This window comes from Candida dubliniensis, chromosome 1, assembly GCF_000026945.1.
Source record: "Candida dubliniensis CD36 chromosome 1, complete sequence".
NCBI classification, from domain to species: domain Eukaryota; kingdom Fungi; phylum Ascomycota; class Pichiomycetes; order Serinales; family Debaryomycetaceae; genus Candida; species Candida dubliniensis.
In genome coordinates this window covers 2,405,842-2,432,403 of record NC_012860.1, presented here as the reverse complement: position 1 = coordinate 2,432,403, position 26,562 = coordinate 2,405,842, and the positions used below count along the sequence as shown (strand labels likewise).

General features: G+C 36.9%; 13 protein-coding genes across 13 annotated transcripts; 8 read left to right on the top strand and 5 right to left on the bottom strand. All coding sequences in view use genetic code 12, as the record gives it.

Moving 5' to 3' along the window:
* Positions 1–791: 791 nt before the first annotated feature.
* CD36_10130 (basic amino-acids permease, putative) lies at positions 792–2,423 on the top strand (the record flags this gene model as incomplete). Its single annotated transcript, XM_002417611.1, has 1 exon — positions 792–2,423. The coding sequence occupies one exon, from the start codon at positions 792–794 to the stop codon at positions 2,421–2,423; it is 1,632 nt and encodes a 543-aa protein (XP_002417656.1).
* A 394-nt stretch (positions 2,424–2,817) lies between these two features.
* Positions 2,818–5,298, bottom strand: CD36_10120 (CDC48 ATPase, putative; the record flags this gene model as incomplete). The annotated part of the gene is made up of 1 exon (XM_002417610.1): positions 2,818–5,298. The coding sequence occupies one exon, from the start codon at positions 5,296–5,298 to the stop codon at positions 2,818–2,820; it is 2,481 nt and encodes an 826-aa protein (XP_002417655.1).
* A 1,031-nt stretch (positions 5,299–6,329) lies between these two features.
* On the top strand, positions 6,330–6,788 carry CD36_10110 (HIT family adenosine 5'-monophosphoramidase, putative; the record flags this gene model as incomplete). Its single annotated transcript, XM_002417609.1, has 1 exon — positions 6,330–6,788. One exon carries the CDS (start codon positions 6,330–6,332, stop codon positions 6,786–6,788), a length of 459 nt encoding a protein of 152 aa, XP_002417654.1.
* A 79-nt stretch (positions 6,789–6,867) lies between these two features.
* CD36_10100 (SNARE-like protein, likely involved in Golgi traffick, putative) lies at positions 6,868–7,521 on the bottom strand (the record flags this gene model as incomplete). The annotated part of the gene is made up of 1 exon (XM_002417608.1): positions 6,868–7,521. One exon carries the CDS (start codon positions 7,519–7,521, stop codon positions 6,868–6,870), a length of 654 nt encoding a protein of 217 aa, XP_002417653.1.
* Positions 7,522–7,734: 213 nt separating this feature from the next.
* Positions 7,735–9,183, bottom strand: CD36_10090 (conserved hypothetical protein; the record flags this gene model as incomplete). The annotated part of the gene is made up of 1 exon (XM_002417607.1): positions 7,735–9,183. The coding sequence occupies one exon, from the start codon at positions 9,181–9,183 to the stop codon at positions 7,735–7,737; it is 1,449 nt and encodes a 482-aa protein (XP_002417652.1).
* A 203-nt stretch (positions 9,184–9,386) lies between these two features.
* Positions 9,387–9,683, top strand: CD36_10080 (v-atpase e subunit, putative; the record flags this gene model as incomplete). Its single annotated transcript, XM_002417606.1, has 2 exons — positions 9,387–9,394; positions 9,473–9,683. The coding sequence occupies 2 exons, from the start codon at positions 9,387–9,389 to the stop codon at positions 9,681–9,683; spliced, it is 219 nt and encodes a 72-aa protein (XP_002417651.1).
* Positions 9,684–11,377: 1,694 nt separating this feature from the next.
* CD36_10070 (DHN family protein, putative) lies at positions 11,378–12,670 on the top strand (the record flags this gene model as incomplete). The annotated part of the gene is made up of 1 exon (XM_002417605.1): positions 11,378–12,670. The coding sequence occupies one exon, from the start codon at positions 11,378–11,380 to the stop codon at positions 12,668–12,670; it is 1,293 nt and encodes a 430-aa protein (XP_002417650.1).
* A 141-nt stretch (positions 12,671–12,811) lies between these two features.
* On the bottom strand, positions 12,812–14,686 carry CD36_10060 (conserved hypothetical protein; the record flags this gene model as incomplete). The annotated part of the gene is made up of 1 exon (XM_002417604.1): positions 12,812–14,686. The coding sequence occupies one exon, from the start codon at positions 14,684–14,686 to the stop codon at positions 12,812–12,814; it is 1,875 nt and encodes a 624-aa protein (XP_002417649.1).
* A 925-nt stretch (positions 14,687–15,611) lies between these two features.
* Positions 15,612–17,405, top strand: CD36_10050 (MNN family mannan synthesis protein, putative; the record flags this gene model as incomplete). Its single annotated transcript, XM_002417603.1, has 1 exon — positions 15,612–17,405. The coding sequence occupies one exon, from the start codon at positions 15,612–15,614 to the stop codon at positions 17,403–17,405; it is 1,794 nt and encodes a 597-aa protein (XP_002417648.1).
* A 1,031-nt stretch (positions 17,406–18,436) lies between these two features.
* CD36_10040 (conserved hypothetical protein) lies at positions 18,437–19,993 on the top strand (the record flags this gene model as incomplete). Its single annotated transcript, XM_002417602.1, has 1 exon — positions 18,437–19,993. One exon carries the CDS (start codon positions 18,437–18,439, stop codon positions 19,991–19,993), a length of 1,557 nt encoding a protein of 518 aa, XP_002417647.1.
* A 216-nt stretch (positions 19,994–20,209) lies between these two features.
* CD36_10030 (nitrilase superfamily member, putative) lies at positions 20,210–21,115 on the top strand (the record flags this gene model as incomplete). Its single annotated transcript, XM_002417601.1, has 1 exon — positions 20,210–21,115. One exon carries the CDS (start codon positions 20,210–20,212, stop codon positions 21,113–21,115), a length of 906 nt encoding a protein of 301 aa, XP_002417646.1.
* Positions 21,116–21,160: 45 nt separating this feature from the next.
* On the bottom strand, positions 21,161–22,144 carry CD36_10020 (conserved hypothetical protein; the record flags this gene model as incomplete). The annotated part of the gene is made up of 1 exon (XM_002417600.1): positions 21,161–22,144. One exon carries the CDS (start codon positions 22,142–22,144, stop codon positions 21,161–21,163), a length of 984 nt encoding a protein of 327 aa, XP_002417645.1.
* Positions 22,145–22,660: 516 nt separating this feature from the next.
* Positions 22,661–26,436, top strand: CD36_10010 (membrane trafficking, bud-specific protein, putative; the record flags this gene model as incomplete). The annotated part of the gene is made up of 2 exons (XM_002417599.1): positions 22,661–22,699; positions 22,789–26,436. The coding sequence occupies 2 exons, from the start codon at positions 22,661–22,663 to the stop codon at positions 26,434–26,436; spliced, it is 3,687 nt and encodes a 1,228-aa protein (XP_002417644.1).
* Between the last annotated feature and the right edge of the window lie 126 nt (positions 26,437–26,562).

Here is a 26,562-nt window from a genome sequence, read left to right as displayed (position 1 = left end):
TCCTAGAAACATAGATATAGTAGTAATTCCTTCAGCATATGACTGCAAATACCGAAACCAAAAAAACTATACTCGCTTAAAATTACTGGTGGCCGTATTTAACATACAAAACTATATAAACCATTGAACCTTAGCATGTATAGCAATAACTACTTTACTTACTTTAACTGGACGGCTACTACTGATACTCTAGTTGGTGCAAAGTCATTAAAATGACGTATATCCGACATTTATGTTGATTCGGATTCCTACACTTGTTGCAGTCACGTGAAAGCACGATTTTTCTTTGCAATTGCAAAAAAGAAGAAAAAAGAAATTCTTTAATCACTAAAATATGTAAAACGCCGAACATAGATTACTAATGGAATACTTTCATTAAACCTAAATTCTCATGTAAACAAGTTACTAACTTAATTTAGTATTAAAACAGTTAATGCTCATCTCAGGAAATTGTTAATTGACATTTACCTGTCATTTCCCACCAAGAATTCCTTGAAAATTGCCTCTATCAAATGCAAAAGGCTGACCCAGAATCTGCATTAGCTAGCGGCCGCGGAGCATTTTTTTTTTTTTTTTTTTACTTTATCTTATTGTGGCACTCACATTCACACGGCAAATCCTAATTTCATTTCAAATTGTTTAGATGAAATAATCATCTTGGAGGAGGGGCTGCTTTCAGGGATTAACATATATATAGATATGACCGTTCCTTGAAACATATACACATTTTGTTTATCCTACATTATTGGCTCTTACTAGTCTACTTTTTTTTTATATTTATATTTCAAATAATGTCGGTTGATTATCCCAATAGTATAACCTCACTAGATAAAAAACCCCAAATTGACTTGGAAAATGTAATTGAAGATGCATCCACGTCATCAGAGCATAGAATCGCACAAACAGAGAATCTTAATAGAAGTTTAGGAGCTCGTACCATCAATTTGATTTGTCTTGGTGGTGTCATTGGAACAGGAATTTTTTTAGGTATGGGGAAGATGTTACTGAATGCGGGACCATTAGGTTTGTTGTTGAATTATCTAATAATGGGTACAATGATTTATTTTATGATGTTGAGTCTTGGGGAGATGTCTGTCCAATATCCTATATCCGGGTCATTTGCCGTCTATACAAAAAGATTTGGTTCTGATTCTCTTGCATTTGCAACTTTGTTTAATTATTGGCTTAATGATTGTGTTAGTGTTGCTGCAGATTTGGTTGCATTACAATTAGTGATGCAATATTGGACCGATTTCCATTGGTATGTGATATCCATTATATTTTGGGTATTTTTATTGTTGTTAAACGTCTTGCATGTGAGATTATACGCCGAAGCAGAGTATTCACTTGCCTTGTTGAAAGTGGTGACAATTATTATATTTTTCATCGTTAGTATCATTTGTAATGCTGGGAAAAACCCACAACACGAATACATTGGATTTAAGTATTGGAGTTATGGTGATGCCCCATTTGTTGACGGAATTCGCGGATTCAGTAAAGTGTTTGCCTCAGCTGCTTATAGTTTTGGTGGATTGGAATCTGTATCTCTTACAGCTGGTGAAACTAAAAACCCAACCAGAGTGATTCCCAAAACAGTGCAAATGACATTTTTCCGTGTTTTGATATTCTATATATTGACTGCTTTTTTCATTGGTATGAACATTCCTTATGATTATCCGAATTTGATGACTAAGAAAGTTGCCACTTCTCCATTTACTATTGTTTTCCAAATGGTAGGAGCCAAAGGTGCTGGAAGTTTTATGAACGCAGTTATTATGACTTCAATTGTTTCCGCTGGAAATCATGCCTTGTATGCTGGGTCGAGATTGGCTTATAATTTGAGTCTCCATGGCTACATCCCAAAAATATTTTTACCCATGAATCGTTTCAGAGTCCCATATGTAGCAGTAATTATAACTTGGTTGATTGGAGGTTTATGCTTTGCTTCAGCATTTGTGGGGTCTGGTGAATTATGGTCTTGGTTACAAGCAATTGTTGGGCTTTCCAATTTAATTTCTTGGTGGGTTATCGGTGTTGTTTCAATTCGTTTCAGACAAGGTTTGAAAAAACAAGGAAGAACACACGAATTATTATTCAAAAACTGGTCATATCCTTATGGTCCCTTATATGTTGTAATTTTAGGCGGGTTCATTATTTTAGTTCAAGGATGGACTACGTTTTCACCATTTTCCGTAAATGATTTCTTCCAGTCATATTTGGAGTTGGGGGTTTTCCCCTTGTGTTTTGTTTTTTGGTGGTTGGTTATTCGAAAGGGGAAAGATAGATTTGTCAAATTAGAAGACATGGACTTTGATACTGACAGGTATTACGAAACTCCTGAAGAAATAGAGAAGAATACATACGCCAACTCATTGAAAGGATGGGCAAAGTTCAAGTACAATTTTGCAGATAACTTTTTGTAACGGGATTACGGACTTTTTTTTACCATAAAATAGAATAGCAATTATGCTTAAAAATATATAATGACTATCACGAATTCAAAAAAAAAAAACTACACACATCGTGGCGTTAATGCGTAATAACTAAACATCCCGAAAGCAACAACATATTAGATATTCACCTTCCATTAATACGCAGAAGAGTTTATAACAAGAAACGACGGTGACATGCAATCAAAATTTAAGATACACAGACACGAGTATACAAACCTTACATAATAACTAATAGGAAGAAAAATAATAAAAAAAAAAAAGAAATTTTAAAATTGAAATTGAAACTATTGAAAATAAAAGAAATAACTCATTTCCTGGTCAGTCCTCTAGTAACAAAACAGACTTCTCCAACTTATTAGCTTTCTCAACTGTACAAATCGTCTTCCTCTTCAACGTTTCCAAAAGCTGCACCTGAGTTAGCACCAGCAGCTGAACCATTATCGGTGGCACCAGAATTTTCATTGAATCTAAAGCTAGAAAATTGACCTCTCGAGGCTTGTAATTGTTGAGCATAAGACTCATAACGACGTAATTCAGCATCTGAGACAGATCTTTTTGCAGTCTTCATAGCCTCTTCAAAGTGAGCTCTAGTAATGTAAGGCACAGGATCTTCTTCTTCAACTTCATCTTCCTTCATATCAACATCTTCAGTTTTCACCTTTTCTTTCTCTTCTTTGATCTTGTTAATCTTGACTTGGGCTTCAATAGAGTCTTTAATAGCAAATTTGGCAGATCTTTGAACAATATAAGACAAATCTGCACCTGAGAAACCGTGAGTGATCTTGGCAATTTCGTTCAAGTCCAAACCAGGTTCCAATGGGGTATTTCTCAATTGAGCTTGTAAAATAGATAATCTAGCTGGCTCGTCTGGCAATGGGACATAAATCAATTGATCCAATCTACCTGGTCTCAACAATGCAGGATCAATTTGATCTGGTCTGTTAGTGGCACCAATGACAAACACATTCTTCTTAGCATTCATACCGTCCATTTCAGTCAACAATTGATTGACCACTCTGTCAGATGCACCACCTGCATCACCGTGAGAACCACCTCTAGCCTTGGCAATGGAATCCAATTCATCCAAAAACACCACGGTAGGAGCGGCAGCTCTGGCTTTATCAAATATATCACGGATATTAGACTCAGATTCACCATACCACATACTCAACAACTCTGGACCTTTGACAGAAATGAAATTAGCAGAAACTTCAGTGGCAACAGCTTTGGCCAAAAGGGTCTTACCTGTACCTGGTGGACCAAAGAATAAAACACCTTTGGTTGGAGCCAATCCGAATTTTTGGTATTGATCGGGATGCAAGACAGGATACTCCACAGTTTCTTTTAATTCATTCTTGATGTTGTCCAAACCACCAATATCATCCCATGTGACGTTAACATTTTCAACAACAGTTTCACGCAAGGCAGAGGGGTTAGAGTTTCCAAGAGCAAACCTGAAGTTGTCTTGAGTGACACCCAAAGAGTTCAACACTTCAGTATCAATAGTTTCTTCTTCCAAGTCGATAAGATCCATTTTTTCACGGATTTGTTGCATAGCAGCCTCAGAACATAACGATGCAATATCCGCACCAACGAAACCATGGGTTTCAGAAGCAATGGCTTCCAAGTCGACATCATCAGCCAATTTCATATTCTTGGTGTGGATTCTCAATATTTCTAAACGTCCTTCAGCATCTGGAACACCAATATCAACCTCTCTGTCGAATCTTCCAAATCTTCTCAAAGCAGGATCAATGGAATTTGGTCTGTTAGTAGCAGCAATAACCACTACGTTAGATCTGGCTTTCATACCATCCATAAGAGTTAACAATTGAGAAACGACTCTTCTTTCCACTTCACCATTGGTCTTATCTCTTTTTGGGGCAATAGAATCAATTTCATCAATGAAAATAATAGAAGGAGAATTCTTTTCTGCCTCTTCAAAAGCTTTTCTTAAATTGGATTCCGACTCACCAGCCATTTTAGACATGATTTCCGGACCATTTATCAAGAAGAAGAAGGCACCTGTTTCATTAGCCACTGCTCTTGCCATGATGGTTTTACCAGTACCAGGAGGACCGTACATCAAAATACCCTTTGGTGGTTTAATACCAATTGATTTGAACAATTGTGGATGTCTCAAAGGCAATTCAACCAACTCTCTGATTTGGGCCATTTGTTTTTTACAACCTCCAATATCGTCGTAACCAACTTCATTTAAGCTGTTTTCTTCGTCTTCACGATTAATAGGTTCTCCTTCACAATGAATAATGGTGTCTTGAGCAACAATTGCAATTTCTTCAGGGTCAACTTCAACAACCTTGAATTCCACTTGTCTCATACCACCCCTTACAGTAAATAAATCACCCTTTCTCACTGGTCTATAAGCCTCAACAAAGTATGGCTTCAAGTAAAGGTCAAATAAGGAACCATTAATACCTTCGACAGTATCAGCAATTGGCAATACTGAGATTCTATTGGCATATTTGATATCAGGACATGGATGGACAGTGACGATATCTCCCAATCTGACACGCAAATTGTTACGAACACATCTGTTAATTCTAGCAACGCCATCAGGCATATCATCATCAGCTAAAACGATCAACACTGTGTCTTTTCTCTTTTTACCTTTCACCAAGACTGTGTCACCACGAAATAACTGCAACAATTCCATTGTGTTTGAAGACATGGTTATGACAGAATTGTCGTCGTTGGTGGCGTCATCAACCACCAAGGCATTATCTTTCTTTTTTCTTCTTAAAATTGCTGTTGCTGTTTTATCATCTACAGCAGAAGCACCCGAAGCATCAAAATGTTGTTTTTTATCTTCTTCACCAGTCATGATTTGTGTGATTGTAAGAATTTATGGTGGTAAAGTAAATTTAAACTAAATGTGGGATAAGAAAGAGAGTTTCAATAGGAAAAATTAAAACTTGGTGTGCTGGATTTTTTTTCTTTTTCCTCTCTCTGTTGTGGTGTTGATTGATCGCCCTCAGAATTTCAACACACTGATAAATTTGATTTGGTTGTCAAATATTCTTTGAGACTAGAACCTTCTCAAAGCAGCCGACACAAAAAGTATGTCCAAATAGAGTATATGGGAAAAAGTAGATATACACAAACAGATGACACGAATGCCAACTTCTGGTGTATATTTTATTTTGTTGTTAGTGAAAAATGGTATCTGTTGCTACAAATCTATCCACACATCCAGGTGTTCATTTTGCCACCGTTCAAAAAATAGTGCACATAATTAATAGACTGCATATAAACATTGTCGAAACGATACTGAAGATTCCTATAAAAACACTTAATTGGCTTACAAGACAGTGTTTAACAAGTGTTAATAGAAGTCGACGTGCCTCTGTGACGAGATATAGAAAACTTAATCTTTTAACAAGTTTCAAATAAAATGTGTGAAAATTGGAAATCTTGAATGATTGTGCTTCTGAAATTGATCACCAGATCCTTTCTTTTACTAAATTAGAATTCCTAGAATGGTTAGGTCTACCTTTAAAAAGAAGCTCTTTACATATAAAATTGAATTGGTAAGATATTCAAAAAGCCTCTCCACTGTATATATTGTCGAAGTTTAACGCACCACGGTTTAGTGGGGTGAAGACTTGGATAGCGGGTAGAGAACATGAGGTCCTGCAATTTTCAAGGAGACTCTGACCCGAAAAGAGAAAAAAAAAAATAATTACTATACCCAGAACTTTATATAACCTCCACAACTCACCACTTTTTTCGATTCTCTTTATTCTTTTCTTTATATATCTTACAGTCAAAAGAATTCAACTTAATAACTTGTGAAAAGCTCACTTCAAATCAAACTTTCTTTCATTTGACATTATATTATTTTCCAATTCAATTATGGCTTCCCATTCTTCGTGCATATTCTGTAAAATCATCAAGGGTGAAATTCCTTCTTTTAAGTTAATTGAAACAGCAAAGACTTACTCCTTCTTAGACATTCAACCAATTGCGGAAGCCCATGTTTTAATTATCCCTAAATACCATGGCGCAAAGTTGCACAACATTCCAGACGATTATCTTAGTGATATTTTACCAGTTGTCAAAAAATTGACAAAAGTGTTAAAGTTGGACGAGAATAACACACCAGAAGGAGAAGGTTATAACGTCTTACAGAACAACGGAAGAATTGCTCATCAAGTTGTTGACCACGTTCATTTCCATTTGATTCCGAAGAAGAACGAGGCCACAGGCTTAGGTGTTGGTTGGCCCTCTGAAGCCACTGATTTTGACAAATTAGGAAAATTACATGAGAAATTAAAGGAAGAATTGGCTAAAGTCGAAAACGAAAAGTTATAGCATCAGAATTAATAGCTTATATTAATATATAAATATACGTTATGCATTTCTTGTTGTTAAATCAAAATAACTTTGTATATTAGAATATTACCCCTCCAATCAATCCCCCGATATACCCAACTACGTAACTAGTGAAAAATGTCAATGTTGTTGCCCCAAAGGGGAAATAGCTCAATGTGTAATATAAAACGGCCAATATCTCAATTATACTAGTGAAAATGGTTAAAACACTGCTTTTTAAAATACAGGCTGAGTAAATTGTCAAAAACACAGATGAAAAGAATACTCCTGTAAACAATATCCGATCTCTAGAAAGTAAATGTCGAACGTAGCTATATGGACCTTGTAAAACGCCAAATGATACGACAAAAAGCACAGACCCTCCGGTCCATAACAAACCGAATTTTCTAGGTCTTAATGCCAAAACTGGCAACATGAAGAAACACAACACAAAACATAACACAGATGCCCCAAGACAACACCCAAAACCAATCAATCTTTCTAGTCTTGATAAATTGTACCATGACGGTTCCTGTACGTTGTTGTTTGAGGCACCTATATCTTGAACTGATGAAGGTAATCTATTGTATAAATCATTTGCCCCAGTCTTAAAATAATCTGTCCATTCAGATAGGACAGGCCTGTTTGAGGTAGATGATGCAGTATTTCTATTTGAACGGTCATTCCAGTTTCTGAACAGTTGCCTGAACACATTTTCAGACTCAGTAGACATGTTATAATATGGATAGAACGATTAAGTGATTCAAGTTTGTGGTGACACCAACTTGTTTTTTTGTGAGTGCGTTGTAGAGAGATTGTTATGACCGAAAGAAAAAAAAAAGGAGATCAAGATATCACAAGGAAAAGAAATTGTGTATTGAATATTTGGACAGATACCTCTACAAATATGTTGAACCTGTTGATCTACTTCCTATTAAGAAAAATACTATGGGAGCTTGTTTTGTATTTCAGATTTTATAAAATGAAGCCAGAAAAGTTCTCTACCCATTTTCCGTGTTGTTTTAAGACAAGAGTCAAAGTTTTTCTCATTAACAATCTCTTGTTCGTTATGGAAATTCCCAGATATTAGATTTATAGTATCGATGATGCTATTTATCTCAGCACTAACCTTGTAGAGGGTATCAATCATTGGCAGATCAGCAATAACAAGCTCATCCAAGGAAATCTTCTTGGTCGAGCTAATAGCGACACTGTCTTGTAACTGATGATTGAGATCATTAACCACACTCAACTCTTGGTTTAGCTGTGTTAAATCTCTCACTTTGGATGTAAGCTGACTTACAATATCGTCTAAAAAACTTGAGTTTTTAAGAGCCAGGCTGTAATAATGATTCAACTGCTCGTATAAGACTTTAATTTTCATGGTTTTCTCATTAACGTCCTTGATAGTTGTCTCTTCTTCGCCTAAGAAAGTGTTAATTTTAGAATATAGTTCTTGGCTCAAGTTAGTGTTACCGGTACTGGTTTCAGCCAATTGATTTTCACCATCAATTAAATCAACTGGTGGTGATGGTTGTGGCGGAGTGATGGTTCGGGGAACAGGAGATGAAATTGTAGGGGAACCACGAGGCTGTTGATTTATGCATCCTAATGGAGGTAATGGAGACGATGTTCTTTCTTCTGGATAATTGAATTTCCCAGAGTCATGTGGCAACGGCAAAGGCGTTTGATATTTCAATGGTGTGGAATTTTGAATATCGGATTGTGCTTTTGGGGGTTTCGCAGGTAATGGTGGACCAGTGGTCTGTACGGGTATTCCTGCCAGTTGGTCTGTATTTGCTTGATGGAAACTCAATGGTTGTTCTGCTGAATTGCTATTAAAATCAAGTGGCACTTTTGCTGGCTTCTGAGGAGTGCTGCTAACACCAGGTGACTGGAGGGTTATCGGACAATCCGTAGTAACGCTTTGATAAATAACATTTCCCAACTCTACCAAATTAAATATACTCAAAGAGTCAGGACTCGACCGCAAGCATTCTCTGTGCCATCTTGTCAAATATGGGTGGTAAAACATTCCTTGTGTATCAACATTATTATTGGGTTTCAAATACCAACCTTTACTGTGGTCAGGAACAATATAGACAATAGGTGCACCTGTGTTTGCATAATCAACATAAGGGTACGGAAAAGGAATCCAAATTTCAACGGGCACTCCGATTTGTTCGTTGATCTGAATTGTGCCAAATAAGTTTATCAATAGATTCGGCTCCCCTGATCCACTTGAGGTGTAGATTTGCGTTCTAACTTTAAAGTTAAGATTTTTCTTCAAATGTAGTTGTAAAAATTGGAAAACATGGGCGTAAACTTCTTCCTTATGTTCGTACAGTGGTTGAATTACATTGAAAAGCCAATTAGAGACCTGCTGGGAAACCATTTAGTATATATTCGGTTAAATGAGGTGTTGTATACAAGTTCAAAAGAAAGCTCAGTACAACCAAAAAAACAAAAACTGTTAATCAAATTCTCACAACAAAAAAAAAAAGTGCACTAGGCTAGAAAAAAAAATCGAGATTGAGAGTTTATCAACAATATCAGTTGTCGACTAAACCTAACAGTGAAGATACACTATTATATAAAATGAGTGGGTATGTGTTTTTTTTTGTTCTAGTACGAGACTTGTGTTGATTGAAGTGCAATTAGAGATACTAACTTGTATGATTTAGATATTCTGTTGTTGCTGTATTCATAGTGGTTGTCGCCTTGTCATGTTTGGCATGGGTATTTGCACCAAAAGAGAACACAACTGTCTTTAGGTCATCAGTAATATTAGCATTATCAATGTGTTATTTAATGTGGGCAATCACGTATTTAGCTCAATTACACCCATTGGAGGCACCAAGAAGATCCGACTTGAGACCAGAACACAAGGATTGAAGAAACTACTCCATTTTCCCGATCATATTGAACTACAAGTTCAATTATTCCTAGAGAATAATTTCAATATTTATTGAAACAAGAATGGCTTAATGTAAAGAAGTTATAAAAGATTTAATATACGTATATTTTTGATGTGCATTTTAATGGAGCATTCGAAGTGGAAAGCCCATAATATAGTCTCAAAGTTGTTTCAAAACAGCTAACTGGGTAAAAAACTAGTTTTGACCACTTCCTCTTCCGTATCGCCATGTTTCTTGTTTACTAAAGAGTTGTTTTGTTTGTCTTTTTTTTTTTTTGACTTTACGCTTTACATATATCTCCTTCTCCTGCCCCAAGTTCAGGTTGGGCATTGAATTATGGGTTCTGTTAAGGTGTAAATCAATGCCTGTGGTGAATTCGTATCAATTATTGAGCTGATTGCTTGAAATATTTTCAAAAAGCATTTAGCCTGATCAACCCCATTACAATTGAAAGAGAGTTAAGAATTACCAAAATGCTCTTGAAAAAGTATACAGAAACTTCGGTGTGTTGAGACATCAGTCAATATTGATGTATTATTTTTTTAAAGTGTTTGAATTGTAGGTACAAATTAATCAGCTTACACTCCGATGCTTCCATTGAGATGCCGCATTTATCCATTTTTCATCCCCTTAAACAAATCAAATGCCTCTACAAGTAAAGTGTCCTATCGTATATATTTTCAGGAGTGGACTTTACCAGGTTTTGTAATAAAGTGTGTAGTATTTAGTTTAGCGTTTTCATTGGACGACAAGTTTACAAATGCCTTTTTGAAACCAAAGAAACCTCGTCTACTGTGGGAAGAGAAACATAACCTCAAAGTTGTTTATACAGATCTTGTGCTGCCAAAAATTTGAATCAAAGAGATACAATGTTGTGTCTATCGCTTAAATAGCTTATTATTGTTTTGAGTGGCTTTTTTGCTGACAAAGAGAACACTTTGCATTGTACCAAAAACCCATATATCGCTGGAAACAATTGTGGCATCCATTTTGCATCTCCAGAGTTTTCTCCCTTTGTTTTTCTACCTTCTCCGAATAATTTTATAGATCACCTAACATAATTGGCTTTTATTTCCGATAAAGCAAGCCAGGGTTGTACAACCATGGCTTCAATTGGTAACCAGGCCAGGAACAAAAAAAAAAGATGAAATTAGAGATTCGAGAACTAAACAAAATAGCAATGCTACCGAATATTCAAATGGCTGAGTTGAAACTGTGTAAGACTTTTGGTCATCTTTTCTCTGAACCACGGGGATCTAATCCACTATTTGTAATTGCTATTTGTTTCATTTCATCGGCTTTTTTTTTTTTGCAATGTTGGTTGGTTGTTTGCTATATTCGAATCCACACATTTTACATCACTCTAGGCCATTCCCTCAATAGCAACGATACTAAAACTAGTATAGCAATTGAAAAAAAAAAATAGAGCAAAAAAACGGGGAAAAGTATGAAATTTGTAACTGTCTCGAAATGACGTAACTATACACAGGTTGTTTGGGAATTCCAGCATTCTGAATTCTGAAATTTTCCCCCCTATATTGCTATCGAATCTCAATGTGCATATATAAGGAGCTATTCCCAATCGCTTTCAATTTGATTTAAGCATTTTTGGATCCAATTGGACATCAATTACAAATAATTTACATTTATAATTTACAACAATAACAAACAATGGGTTTAACTGACAAATTGAAAGGAATCAAAAAGGATGATGTTGAAAATATCAACAGCCAAGCCGGGAAATATGCCGGTGGTAAAGATGGTCAAACTGGTACTGATCTCGCCCAAGATAAGTATAAGCAGTACAAAGCCGGAAAAGCTGCTGAAGGTGCTAAAGATTCATTAACTGGTCAAAATCAAGGAAGTGGTAGTGGTACTTCTGGATACGGTGCTGGTGCTGGTGCTGGTGCCGGTTCTGGTGCTACTGGTGCTACTGGTGCTACTGGTGCTGATCTGACCAATGCTGCCTACGGTGGTACTAGTCAATCAGGTACTGGATACGGTTCATCAAACACTGCTAGTGGTCAACATCAAGGTTCCACTCATTCTGGTAGTCACGTCGACAGAGCCTCTGCTGGTGGATACGGCTCTACGGGTTATGACCAACAACAACCAAGCGGAACCCATGGATCTGGTACTACTGGGGCTCATGACTCTACTGGTTACGGTTCTTCTCAAACAGGGTCTCATGGTAATGCTGCTTATGGATCTTCTCAAACAGGATCTCACGGTGCTTCTGGTGCTTACGATTCTACTGGGTACGGCTCTTCTCAAACCGGTACTCATGGCACTACTGGCTATGGCTCATCACAAACTGGTTCTCATGGCGCTTCTACTACACATGACTCTACTGGCTACGGGTCTTCTCAAACAGGATCTCACGGTGCCACTGGTTACGGATCATCACAAACAGGTACTCACGGTACTCACGGTACTCATGATTCCACTGGCTACGGGTCTTCTCAAACAGGTTCTTACGGTGCCACTGGTTACGGATCATCACAAACAGGTACTCACGGTACTCACGGTACTCATGGTACTCACGGTACTCACGGTACTCACGGTACTCATGATTCCACTGGTTATGGATCAACTCAATCAGGTACTCACGGATCTACTGGTACTCGTGGAACAACCACTGGAGCTCATGATTCTTCTTCTGGTTATGGATCTTCACACACTGGTACAGCTGCTGGTACTGGCGCAGCTGCTGGTGCTGGTGCTGGTGCCGGATACGGTACTGCTACCACCGGAACAGGTCATGGTGATTCAAGTTATGGCCAAAGCTCTACTGGACATGGTAACCACTCTTCTGGTAGTCATCAAGGACTCAGTTCCAAATTTAAAACCGGTGTTGACCATCTTGATGCTAAGATTGCACAATTACCAGAACATTTGCAAAAGGAAGCCCACAAGGAGTTCGAAAGAGGTTACAACGATGCTAAGAAATCATTTAAATCTTAATAAAATCAAGCTTGCTTTATATATTGAATGAAAGAAGAATTTTAAACAACAAACAGTTTGTAGTTAGTTAGATACTAATGAGATTTTTTTTATTTGAATATTTTAAAAAATAATAATATTTTCTAAAGTAGCTACTACGGTTTAACTTGAACAGCCACATTGTAACATAGCGTATTGATCCCCTTTGTTTCCTTGAAGTAACCAAGATTGTTCCAATTCCTTCAATTCATCCCCCCACTTGGTTTCATCATAGGGATTAGAGCTCATCTTCTGCAACTTTTCAAGATATGTTGTCTCAGCTCCACGCGAGCTTTCTGCTTGCTGAATGACTTGATCCAAAATCCAATTTCTAGGTAAAAACTTTGGGTTGTATTTTGCTGGATCAGGTGTGGATTCATATTGTTTGGTTTTGTTCCGCAATTCATGGTACAGTATCAACCATTCACTAATTTGCTTTATCAAATCATCCTTGTGTTGTCTGTATGTGTTGAAATCATAGTCTGGTAAAAATTCTTTCTCGGCAATCGAAGCATAATCACCGGATTCAAGATCTAAACTCTGCAATTTCAAGAAAAACAAATTAAAATCAGTCTGTATCTTGAACAAAACATCCAACATCGGAACAATAACATCAGTACGTTGTATCTCTGGATTTTGTGCATCTATCAATTGGTGTGATATACCCAACCGATTGAAAAATGTCTCCACGTACTTTTTGGTAAACGCATGCTGATATATCTCACCACCAATTTCAATAATTTTCGTAGCACGCTTAATTATTGAATCCTCCCACTCCTCTTTGATTCCCTGTTTGAACAGTGGATCTTTTAACAAATCATTACCAGCACCCACCAACTCTGCCAAATCCTCTCCCAATCTAGTCAAATTCCACCAAATTGCTGTAGGAACATTTCTATATCCATATCTACCCTCATGATCTTCCGAGTTTGGTGTATAGTTTGGATTATATTTATCCATTATGGAAAATGGTCCAAAATCTATAGTTAATCCTAAGATGGATGTATTATCAGTATTTAGAACTCCATTCAAAAACCCATAACTCTGACAAATTGCTGTGGTCTCTGCATTTCTTACTACTGTTTCGTAATACATTTTATCATAATCAGTCAATTCTCCTAACGACTTATCTGTTGATTTAAAAAAATCAGGGCCGGTGCTAACAATTCTTTCAAAATTCTGAAACTTTACGCCATTAATTGTAAACAATTCATCGATTACATAATCCGACAAGTCTCGTATTCCTTCACGATCACCTCTCCATCTGTATAGGTCAAAAGTACCCATTCTTATCCAACTTTCAGCAAACCGCGCAACAATAGCACACCTTTCTGCTCCATGTCGTTGAGCCAAAGTGCTGGGCAAATACGTCAATGAGAGTGCTCTTGTAGTTGGTATTCCAATTGCATGTAAATGTTCTGATATAATGTATTCTCTAATAGATGAACGCAAAACTGCTTTGCCATCTGCAAATCTAGAGAATGGAGTTTTCCCAGCACCCTTTAACTGGATTTCATACTTGTCACGGTTCTCACCATCTGGTACAGCTTTAGGAACTTCGAACAAATTGGCCACCCTTCCGTCACCTAGCTGACCAGCAAATTGCCCAAACTGCCAACCTGCATAAGCTTGTGCATAAGGCATGGGGAAGTTTTCTTTGGCAAAAGTGACCTTGTCTTGATAGAATTCTCCACTCACTATCAGTTGAAAAACTGGATCTTCCATTTCATCTAAACTCAATCCTAAGTCTTTCATTGCTGATGGGTTGGCAATAATAAACTCGTAGTCATCTCTTGGAGTAGGCAACACCCATGTGAATCCACCGTGATTTATATTTCTTGGGGTATTAGTAATGTTGCCGTCGTTTTCCAAAGCAACCTCCACAGATGGGACTCTTTTATCTGGCTTTATCCGTTGAGTAAAGGAAGATGACTTTGGGAGTTCTATTAATTTCGAATTAGTCATCCTTTTAAGTGTTCTGATACTGGTTTTGAGCATGGATTGAGATAAGAAGAGGAATAAAGTTGGAAATTAGAAAGGCAAGACAAGAAGGTAGCAAACAAAAAAAAAAAAAAATGCAGACCAACTGGAGCGAGTGCGTGTGATAGAAGTATCTGGTCAGCCACCATTTTGGTGTGGAGATAACGTCAGCATTCAACGGCCACTAAAGCTCGTTTTGACTGTTAAGATTTGGAGAAATCAAATTAGCACAGATAGAAGTGATTTTTCATCTATAGAGAGGTTGGATATTTCAAGAACCGATAAGATAATACAATCGATGATTTTTGCTTTCCGAATTCTACACACCAACTTCCATTGTTGTTTAAAAACCAAACAATTGTATTTATGAGAGTACAAAAGCCATATAAACACATCTTGTTTTTCTTACTATATCTGGTGTGGTGGTTGATGGCATTCATCCAACCCAAATACTAATGTTTGTTTTAGTGCTGAAAGACGTGTTTTTGTGATTGGTTGCTATTGGGACAATCAAATCAAGTATTGCACTAACAATAGGATAGCCCGTATTGTTTAATTTTTTCTTGTTTACAGGTTTAAACAAAATAAGCATATTGTGATACTTCTACGATCAAATTGATTCTCCTATTTGTTGGCAAATCTTGCATAGTATTCATGTCTATTCTTCTTAATTTTTTTTTTCAAAAACACGCATAATCATCATCAACATCCATCGGTCGCATTATTGCTTAATTCTATATATAGCAAATAATAACACCTAATATTTTTTAGAAGAAATTTTTTTTTTTTTCTACACACAGTTGTTTTCTTTTTTTTTTTTTTTTTAGTGGTTAAGATCACGCATCTCTTCCAATATACTATTGAAAGCCATCTAGACAGGTTAGAATAATATCATAAACCAACGGTGATCTCCCCTTCAAAGAAGCATTAAAAGATTTTCGGAATGATCGCAAAGCAGAAAATAAAAATATTAATTGGTGTGATAATTGTGATAGCCACATATCATTTCATCGTCTCTTCAACCGCCAGAAGCAAAGGCTCGACTGGTTTAGTGGATTTTGGTTCATCGGAAAAGTCAACTACTGAAGAAGAACGTCCAAACAATAATATAGTCTCCAATAACAGACTCGATAATCCTCCTGACGAGGATATTCCTCATGCTGAACCTGATTCCCAACCTAAAGAACCGTCCAAAAGTACAAAGAAGGCCGACTATAGTATATTTTTCGAAGGTTTAGAAAAATTTGCAATTAAACAACCTGGAATTAAAGATAAATACAAAACAGGCAAGGCTGAAGAGAAGTTCTCGACTGATGATAACTTTTTGTTTGACAAGGAATATTTGGAAAACGTTTTGGATATCCCACAAGCGACTTTCGAAGAATTAAAGGATAGTCATAAGAGATATGTCACTGAACATATTCCCAAAATGCTTCAACGTGTGAAAACATTTGGTAGTTTAACACCATCCGACAAAGAGTGGGAATCATATAAAGGCTCCTCTGGTTACATAATCGTTGGGGGTGGAAAGTTTACTTGGCTATCATTTTTGGTTATTAAGCAATTAAGAGCCACAGGTGCTATATTGCCTGTTGAAATGTTCATTGCTACTGAAAGCGACTACGAAGAAGAATTTTGTGAAAAAATATTGCCAAAATATAATGCAAGATGTAATGTGTTTGACTACAAATTGGCAGATAATTTGAAAAAGCGCTTCGATATTGGCGGATATCAATATAAAATGTTAGCTTTGCTCAGCTCCAAGTTTGAAAATGTCTTGTATTTGGATTCGGACAATTTCCCAACTAGAAATGTTGACTACTTGTTTAACAGCGATTTATATAAGGAAAATAACCTCCTTTTATGGCCAGACGCATGGGCTAGAACCACAAACCCCAAATACTATGAAATCGCTGGTATTCCGATTAAAGAAAACAAAGTGAGATACTCAAGGTATGACGAAAAACGAGCTGGTGGTAAGGACAAACTTAAGCCATTGTCAGAATACACATTCAAAGATTCTTGGTATCATGATTTTGAGGGTACGCTCCCTGATCCTACTTCAGAAACTGGGATGTTTATGGTCAATAAAAGCAGTCATTTAAAGACTTTATTGCTTTGTTTATACTACAACGTTTTTGGACCACAATACTATTACCCATTGTTAACACAAGGATCCGCTGGAGAGGGGGATAAAGAAACATTTATTGCTGCTGCCCATGTCATGAAAGAGCCATGGTACCAATGTGCTCGTCAGTTTAAATGGACTGGGTATGTATCTAAAGTGGACAACAAGTTTACTTCTAAAGCGTTGGCTCATTATGACCCTGTTCAAGCTCAAGATACCTCCAGAACAGATGTTGATATAATCTTTATGCACCTTTCCTATCCAAAGTTTTACCCTACCTGGTTGGTTGATAACCATAATCTTGTATATGCTGATTCCGATGAGCATATAAGAATGTACAGTTCAATTAATAAGAATGTTGGGTATGACTTTGATTTGAGAGTATTGCAATTTTTCACTCAAGGATTATGTCCTAACTATTATGATTCCAAGACAGGAAAACCTATTGAAGACATTCCTGATATCGATTATACTAAAGATTATATGGGCAACTATTTGTTGTATGTTAAAGACGAGGAACAGAATAATATTGAAAGATGTAACAAAGTCTTTATACCTCATTTGAAATGGTTGAAGGAAACTGCCGAAATTCCTACAGTGGTTTCATAGGGAGAAAAAGTGGTTGGGTGGGAGTTGATTCAAGTTTTCATTTTTAAGGACTCGTAAATAGCATATGCATATTAGCAAACAGAACTAATAAACAAAACTTCTTATGATTTTAAGATCGAAATTTATATTTTTATATGAAGTAGTTTATGCTTGTGTTGGATATTCAGATTTTGGGAATGCTAGGCTGTCTCGTTTTTTTATTTCTTTTTTTCACACTCTCTTATTGTTGTGATTCTCGGCGAATTTATTACACACTACTGTTTGTGTTTTCCAGATAATTCCGATTTGACGTTTTCTTCTTTTTTTCTTTTTTTTTGACTTGTTTTGGTGATCATTTTTCTCTTAAAGCCAACAAATTGTTAATCCGAAATTTATTATATTGCCTAAAATCTAGCCACTCCCTTATCGTTCCCGATCGGTATTTTCGATTACTCGTTAAATATTGCTTACCATGAAATCCCAACCTATGCAACGCCATCGCATATAATAAATCGCGTCACCATTATTGCGATTGGGTGATAAATCCGTGTCTAAAAAATGAAGTAGGTTTTACAAGGAGAGTATAGACTGCTCAAACAGCAATGATGATAGATGTCTTCTTGCTGTTAATATTTTAGGTTGATCTAAGAACATCAAAGAAACTTTGTTGAAAATGACATACAATCTGTCCGTAGAACCGTTCACTCAATTTGTTATACAAGCGTCTGAGAAAACCTATTGTTGATGGAAAGTTGCTGCACCAATGGTGTCAGAAATTACAAAAGCCGCGTACCGAAGTTTTATATGTCGGGTATTGTTCGGTACGAAACGCATCCTTGTTGAAGAGGAAAAAAAAAAAAATAAAAGCTGTAAAATCCAAAATATTTAAATGCATTTCCGAATGTCATCACCATTTCATGATATAAAAACACCAGCTTCGAAACTTTGAACAACTAGTTGAACAAAACTTTTCTTTTTTTTTTTTTTTCCTTTAAAACTACAAAAACCCTCCATTGATTTGCATTCATTTGGTCTTTAATAATCATTTTATCATGTCAGATTCTACTCTGTCAAACTCAGTAGATGAGTTTATCCCACATACAGTAAATGAACTTGGGAAGAAAAGCTCAAATGTCACCGTCACCACCGTGTCTCAACTACCTGAACCAAACTATGAAAGCATATCAGTAATTAGAGAGATTTTGTTTATGTTTTTCATGTGTATGTCACAATTGTTAACACAAGCAGCCGTGTCTCAAACAATGAACACGCAGTTGAAGATTGCTGACACGTACAGTATTCAAGACGACCCGGGTGAAATGTCTTGGTTTGCTGCTAGTTTTTCTATGACAGCGGGTACGTTTATTTTGGTCTCAGGAAGACTAGGCGACATGTATGGATACAAATGCTTGTACATTATTGGGTACTTGTGGTTTGGAGTATTTTCGTTGTTGTGTGGATTTGCTGGATTAACAAAATCAAATATTTTTTTCACAACCATGAGAGGTTTACAAGGGATAGGTCCAGCATTAATGATGCCTAATAGTCAAGCCTTGATTGCTTCTTTCTACCCAGAATCGTTCAAGAAAAATGTTTGTTTAGCTTTGTTTGGGGCAATAGCCCCCAGTGGGTTTGTTGTGGGAGCCTTGTTCAGTGGATTATTGGCTGACTTGGCAAAATGGCAGTGGACATTTTGGTTATGTGGAATTGTGAGTATTTGTTTAGCTGCATTGGCCTTTCTTATAATTCCAAAAAAGATTGGCCTCAAATCGGGTGGGAAATTTGACTTCTGGGGTTCTCTTTTTGGAGTGTCTGGTTTAGTTTTGATTAATTTTGCATTCAACCAAGGTCCAAACATTGGATGGCATGTGCCTTATGTTTATGTGTTATTGATTGTTGGTTTTCTTTGCATTGTGGCATTCCATTTTGTCGAAGAAAGAGTAGAAGATCCGTTGGTGCCAAAAGAAGCCTTACAAGGTGATACAGGGTTTATCTTAGGTTGTATTGCTGCTGGCTGGTCATGCTTTGGTGTTTGGTTGTTTTATACGCTTAGGTGGTCACTTGTGGTGGATAATGACAATACAGTGATGTCTGCTGTCAAGATGATTCCATGTGGACCTATGGGTGTTATTGCTGCAATCAGTGGTGCTGTATTGTTAATGAAAATACCATCAGCAATAGTTATGTTTCTTGCCATGATGGCATTTTTCATTGGCATAGTAATAATGGGAACTAGGCCAGTGGGGCAAATATACTGGGCACAAAAATTTGTCAGTTTGTTAATTCAACCCATTGGAATGGATATGTCATTTCCAGCTGCCTGTATTTTATTGAGTTCCTCATTGCCAAGCCGTCAACAGGGAATAGCTGGGTCCTTGGTTTCAACATTTGTCAACTACTCGATCTCTATTGGGTTAGGATTTGCCGGTACAGTTGAATACTACACTACAAAGAATAAAGAGTCAAATTTGAATACAAGCATACTTGGAATGAGGAATGCATTCAGAATGGGAATGGGGTTGGCTGGTGTGGGTGTTGTGCTCTCTTCCATATTTATGTTAATCCAAATCATCAACAGAAGAAAGCTGGCACGGTTACAAGATATATAAATTATCTTCTCATCAAGAGAATTTTTAGTTACTTAATTTATAATTTAACAAAATATAAAATGGACAATAATGTGGCTCATTAATGTTAGCAGTTGATCATAATTTTAGTTCCGCGCGAAGCTGGAAGAACATCTGTCGCAAGAATTATGATTATTACTCATTTTATTTCTCTCCACTCCGATCACCCTTATCATTTTATCAACCACCAATTGTACAATGTCGAACCAAGTATTAAAGTCACCATTATCCAAATCAATCAAAATTGCACTTATTCAGTTAAAAGCTGGGGCAGATAAAGCAGCAAATTTAACCAAAGTAACCAAATTTATTGATGACGCAGTTACAAAATCCACAGGAGTAAATTTGGTCATGTTACCAGAATGTTTTAATTCGCCTTACGCCGTAGACCAATTTAGAAATTATGCTGAAGACATCCCCCAGGGAGAGACTACTCAATTGTTATCGAGTTTGGCACAAAAATATAAAATATACATTATAGGGGGCTCAATTCCAGAGAAAGGTAAGGATGATAAAATTTACAATACATCATTGACTTTCAATCCTCAAGGTGAAATCATTGCAAAGCACCGGAAAGCTCATTTGTTTGATATAGATATACCTAATGGTATTACCTTCCAAGAGTCATCGACTTTATCCGGAGGAGACAAAGCCACGGTTTTCAAATTGGGAGAGTATGGTAATGTTGGCTTGGGTATTTGCTACGATATCAGATTTCCAGAATTGGCTTCAATAGCATCCCGTTACCCATATAACTCGTTTGCTATGTTTTATCCAGGTGCATTTAACACAACCACTGGTCCGTTGCATTGGCATCTATTGGCTCGTGCTCGTGCAGTTGATAACGAAACTTTTGTAGTTTTATGTTCACCTGCCAGAGACGTTGAAGGTGGTGGCTACCAAGCCTATGGGCACTCATTAGTTGCAGACCCATTTGGTAATATTATTGCCGAAGCCGGAGAAGGAGAAGAAATATTGTACGCTGAATTGGACCCAGCTTTGTTGCCAAAAGCCAGAGATGGAATCCCAGTACACTATCAAAGAAGATTCGACATCTACGGTGACTTTGTTGGTGAAGGAAAAGCAGAAGTAAGCGACAAATAGATTATGATACAGCTATTTACATTTTATAAATTACAAGTAAAATTTCTATAATTCATCTTCTCTTCGTTCTATAAACTCCGACAATATGTCCATAAACTCATTTGGTTTTTCGCTTATAACCCAATGCCCACAGTTAATGTCTCTAAGTTCAAAATCTGGGAAATATTTGGCGATTTCTGGTATGGCATCATCAGGGATATATTTTGATTCAGTTCCTCTTATAAACAATGCAGGACCTGTCCATCGTGAAATATTCAGATCATATGGCCAGCTGGCAACAACTCCTTTCGTGATGGCATTCCCCACAATATCCAAAGGAACTTTAGATGTAATATGCCCATGTCGCTGGCCCTTGTTTACATTTGTTAACAAAAATTGTCTAATATATTGATTTGGCTCAACTTCTGCCAATTTTGCATCCACATCTTTGATATTGGTATATTTATACTTTTCTATTGCCAAACGTAATTGATTAACATATTTGCCAAACAGTAAATCCAAGGTTGGATATGTAATTGGTGAATTATCAACAGAACATATGAATTTTGGTAAATCGGGTCTTCTTAATGCTACTGCCATGACTGCTTTAGCACCCATTGAATGGCCAATCAATATCGGCTTTGCAGATTCGGGGAATTTCTGCAATCCAACCCAGTTTTCAATATCTGCTGCAAAACTCGGATAGTCTAAACGGGGATGGTGAGGACTGGTACCAAAGTTTCTTAAGTCCAAGCAGTACACGTCACGATCCAATCTTGTACTCAATTTCTTGGCCACGGTTCTGGTATTTTTACGAGACCCAAAAAGTCCATGAAGAAACACCAATGGTGATTTAAATGAAGATGGTTCGTTTGTTGGGGAATATTTATCGTATGATAGCTCGACTGTTTCAATAGATCCATCAACTGCCAAAGAATCTCCTAAATAAGCTCCATCGGTAAATGATTTTGAGGCTGGACCAAATTTCCTCAGACTTGTGGAAAAAAGTCTGGCATAGCCATTTGTGACGGATCTAAGCATAGCATACATATATGTACAATTCTAGAAGTTCATGCAAAAGAGGATCGTGAGTAGGATTTTATCTTCTTTTTTCTTGCTCTCTCTATTCTCAAAAAGCAATTGGTTGGTGTTCCAAGCATTATCATTATCACACATCTTAAAAATGATTCTAAAAAAATAGCATTTAATCAAACACTCCTTAGACTGTCACCCAACCAGTGAACATAGCTCCCAGGGCATAATTTCTTTGCATATTCTGTCAATTGGTACCTGTCAAAAATTTCTTATCGATTAATGTAAACTATAGTCTTCCAAATACGGTCACGTGATCAGTGACATATATACTGCATATAAATATATCTGAAATTTCAGGTTAGTTAAGAAATTCAGCAATCGAAATTCCTTAAAAATAAACAACCCTTAAAATATTCTTATAAAACGACGAAATTCAATTGAATTTCGATTAATTTCGAATTTTTTTTTTTTTTTAATAACTACTACTGCTAGCATTTAGCAAATTCAATTAATACAACTATTTCAATTGAGATGTCCGCCGGTACCCCAGATGCCACTGCAGCGGTGAATGTATGTTATACACCCTTGTTACCAGTATTTATCTCAAAAACTGATTGCAGGAAAATACTAACCGAAGTTTATTTTTCTTTTACTTCCAGCCAAGTGAAACACTAGAACCACCAAAGCAAGTTGAAATTAAAAATCAGCCACCCTTGAAAAAAGAGCCCGTCACAGCAGAATCCTCAAGCACTAGTCAATTCCATGAAAGCAACCACAAGGCTTCAAAGTCTACCACTTCATTGTCTTCGCTTTCAAGAAGCAGCAGTCGAGCATCGCTTTTAACCCCTAGTGAAGATTTTGATATGTCTAATGTCAAGACTAAACCACCTCCAAGACAGCCAGTCGACCCTACCTATAGAGGTTGGAAGGAAGTTGGTGGGTTTGAAGAGGAGGATGTATTGACTGCTGAAGATGAAACTGTAGATTTGTTATCAAAAGGGTCACTTTTCGACCAATATTTACCTGCTGCAATCTATGGAGACTGGTATCACAATACTGGTTATTTGATTGTTGGGGGATTGTTGTCTTGGATTATTGGTTGGTTTAGGTTTTCAGTTGCACCCTTGTTTTTCGTCATGGTGGTGTTTTCTTTGTTATATCGTGCATCAGTTAAGAAGTACAGAGGTGTTTTGAGAGAACAAGCACAACGTGAATTTTCTGTTAAATCAATTGAGGATGACTATGAAACCATGGATTGGTGCAATTATTTTTTAGAGCAATTTTGGTATTATTTGGAACCATCAATTTCTCAAATTGCTTGTGAACAAGTTAATCCTATCTTGGCAAGCTCGCCAGCACCTGCATTTGTTAAATCATTGTGGCTTGATAGCTTTACTTTAGGGACCAAGCCTCCTCGTATTGATTCGGTGAAAACATTGGCAGGAACTGCTCCTGATGTTGTTGTCATGGATTGGGGATTTTCGTTTACCCCAAATGCATTGGTTGATGCTAATCACAAACAATTGAAAAGCCATGTGAACGAAAGAATTGTTGTTAAAGCAACCTTGTTTGGTATTACTATTCCGATCGCAATTGATGATGTTTCGTTCAGTGGTTTAGCGAGAATCAGATTGAGATTAATGACTTCTTTCCCACATGTTGAAACTGTTAATGTGTCTATGTTAGAACCTCCAAAGTTTGATTTTAATACCAAGGTGTTGGGTGAATCTTCTTGGTGGTGGGAAGTTTTGTCAATTCCAGGTTTATATCCATTGATTAACGAAATGGTTAAGAAGTATGTGGGACCTTTGCTTTTCACACCTTTATCTTTCCAATTGAACGTTCAACAACTAATGGCTGGTAACGCCCTAGACTCAGCTATTGGTGTTTTGTCAATTACTGCAGATTCTGCTAGAGGATTGAAAGGATTCAAAACAATTGGTAACACTTTGGACCCCTATCTTACTTTTGGTTTTCAAAATAAGGTGTTGGCTAAGACTAAAGTCATCGATGATACTAGTGAGCCAGTTTGGAAACAAACTTTAAGAATTCCTATTTCTTCTTTATCGGAACCATTTAACATTACCTGTATTGATTTCAATGATTTCAGAAAAGATAGACAAGTTGGTGCTATTCAATTTGATTTGGAACCATTGATTGATAATCCAAAGCAACCAAACCTCACTGCTGCATTTTTGAGAAACAACAAGCCAGTTGGGGAGTTGTCTTTCGGACTTCACTTTATGCCAACTATTGAACCTGTTAGACAAGCAGATGGTGCTATTACTCCACCACCAGATTTGAATACTGGTATTGCTAGAATCCAAGTTATTGAAGCCAGAAACTTGAAAGGTGGTGAAAAAGGTGCCTCAACCAGTGCTGAAGTCATATTTGATGGTGAAACTGTTTTGACCACATCGGTTCAAAAGAATACGAACAATCCTGGATGGGGTGCCACTACAGAACAAATTGTCTACAATCGTGCTAAAGCTAAGGTCAGAGTTTTGATCAAGGATAAATCTGGTAAGACTATGGAACAAGTTACCCACAGTTTGAATGAATTAATTGATGCGACCCAAGTTGAACAAACCTGGTTCCCATTGTCACGTGGTGGTGAGCTTAAGATCAATACTACATGGAAACCTGTCGAATTAGAAGGAGCCAGTGGTGCTGGTGGCTACACTCCACCAATTGGTGCCATTAGAGTTGGTATTGAAAATGCCGAAGACTTGCGTAACTTGGAGACAATTGGTAAAGTCGATCCATATGCAAGATTGTTGGTGAATGGTTTTGAAAGAACAAGAACAGCTGCTATTGAGTCGACATTGAATCCAACTTGGAATGAGATTCATTATGTTACTGTTTCCTCGCCAAATCAAAAATTAACAATCGAGGTAATGGATGTCGAATCCCATTCCCCGGATCGTACTTTAGGCTCATTTGATGTTAAATTGACTGACTTGATTCAAAAAGACGAACGAGGCAATTATATTGAACATGTTGACAAGAAACAAAGAAGTGGTAGATTAATCCACAAAAAGGGACCAAAGGGAAATGTTACATACACATTATCTTTCTATCCCGCTTTGCCGGTGATGTCACTTCAAGATTACAAGGATGAAGAAGAGGAGAAGAAACAGATTGAAAAAGAAAAACAGAAATTGGCTGAAGAAGAAAAAGAAGCTAATAAGGAAGCATCAGGTAAAGAAGATACTGGTAAAGCAAAAGAACCCGAAAAGTCTAAAGAAGAGGAAGAGAAAACTGAAGAAGATATGGAAGACGAGCTTGAAGATGAAAATTCTTTTGGTCATAAATTGAGATTATCGTTAGATGAATTACTTGAGTACAAGAGTGGTATTTTGATATATGAAATTCAAGAAGGTAATTTGAGCAAGGATGATGTTTATTTACAATTTTATTCTGGAAATCAAGGATACCCTGATTACATCACCAAAGAAATCAAAAAGAAAAATGGGAAAATTCAATCAACTGGAGATTCTGTCATCACAGATTTGGAGTGGTCTCAAACTCATCTCAGATTGGTTAAGAAGAAATACGAAAACAGAGTTGATAAATGCGTCGCTGAAGCTACTATACCAACTTTACAATTGTTGAAAAATGGTTACAATAAACCAATGAATGTCGAACTTTCTGGTGCTGGTAGTGCATCTTTCAAAATTCAATTTTCTTGGATTCCATTAATCTATGAATCAGGTATTCCACCACAAGATTCTATTGACAACTCTGGTATATTAACAGTTGATGTTCTTAATGCTGAAGGGTTGCCATCAGCTGATAGCAATGGAAAATCGGATCCTTTTATGCAAGTTTTCTTAAACTCCGACAAGGACCCGTTTACCAAAACGAAAACTATCAAAAAGACCCTAGACCCAACTTGGAACCACACAGCAACTGTTGAAGTTGCCAATAAATATGATTCTGTGTTGAAGTTTGTTTGTTACGATTGGGATATGGCCGATAAGAATGATTTATTAGGAATTGGTTATGTCGAATTGAGTGATTACGATTTGAAAGACGGTCCTGCTGATGTGACAATTGAATTAGAAGGCGAAGAAGGTGAGGCTGCCGGTGTTGCTTACGCTAGACTTTCATTTAAGCCAGAATTCATTTTGAATGTTAAACCAAAGGGTTCTGGTACCGGTATAACTAAAGTCGGGAATGTAGGTGTTGGTGTTGGTAAAGGAGTAGGCAAAGGTGTTGGAAAAGGTGTTGGTGTATTAGGTAAAGGACTTGGTGGAGGAATCAAAGGAATCAGAAAAGGCTTACATATTGGTAATTCTGAATAATCCTTTGCAGGAAGTACTTCTGTTAGCTAATGGGCTACATCAAGTTAATAATTTATTAAGTTCCTTTGTTTAATTTTTTTTTTTTCTTTAAGTTGTTGTTTATGTAGAACCATATAGTAGTCAATC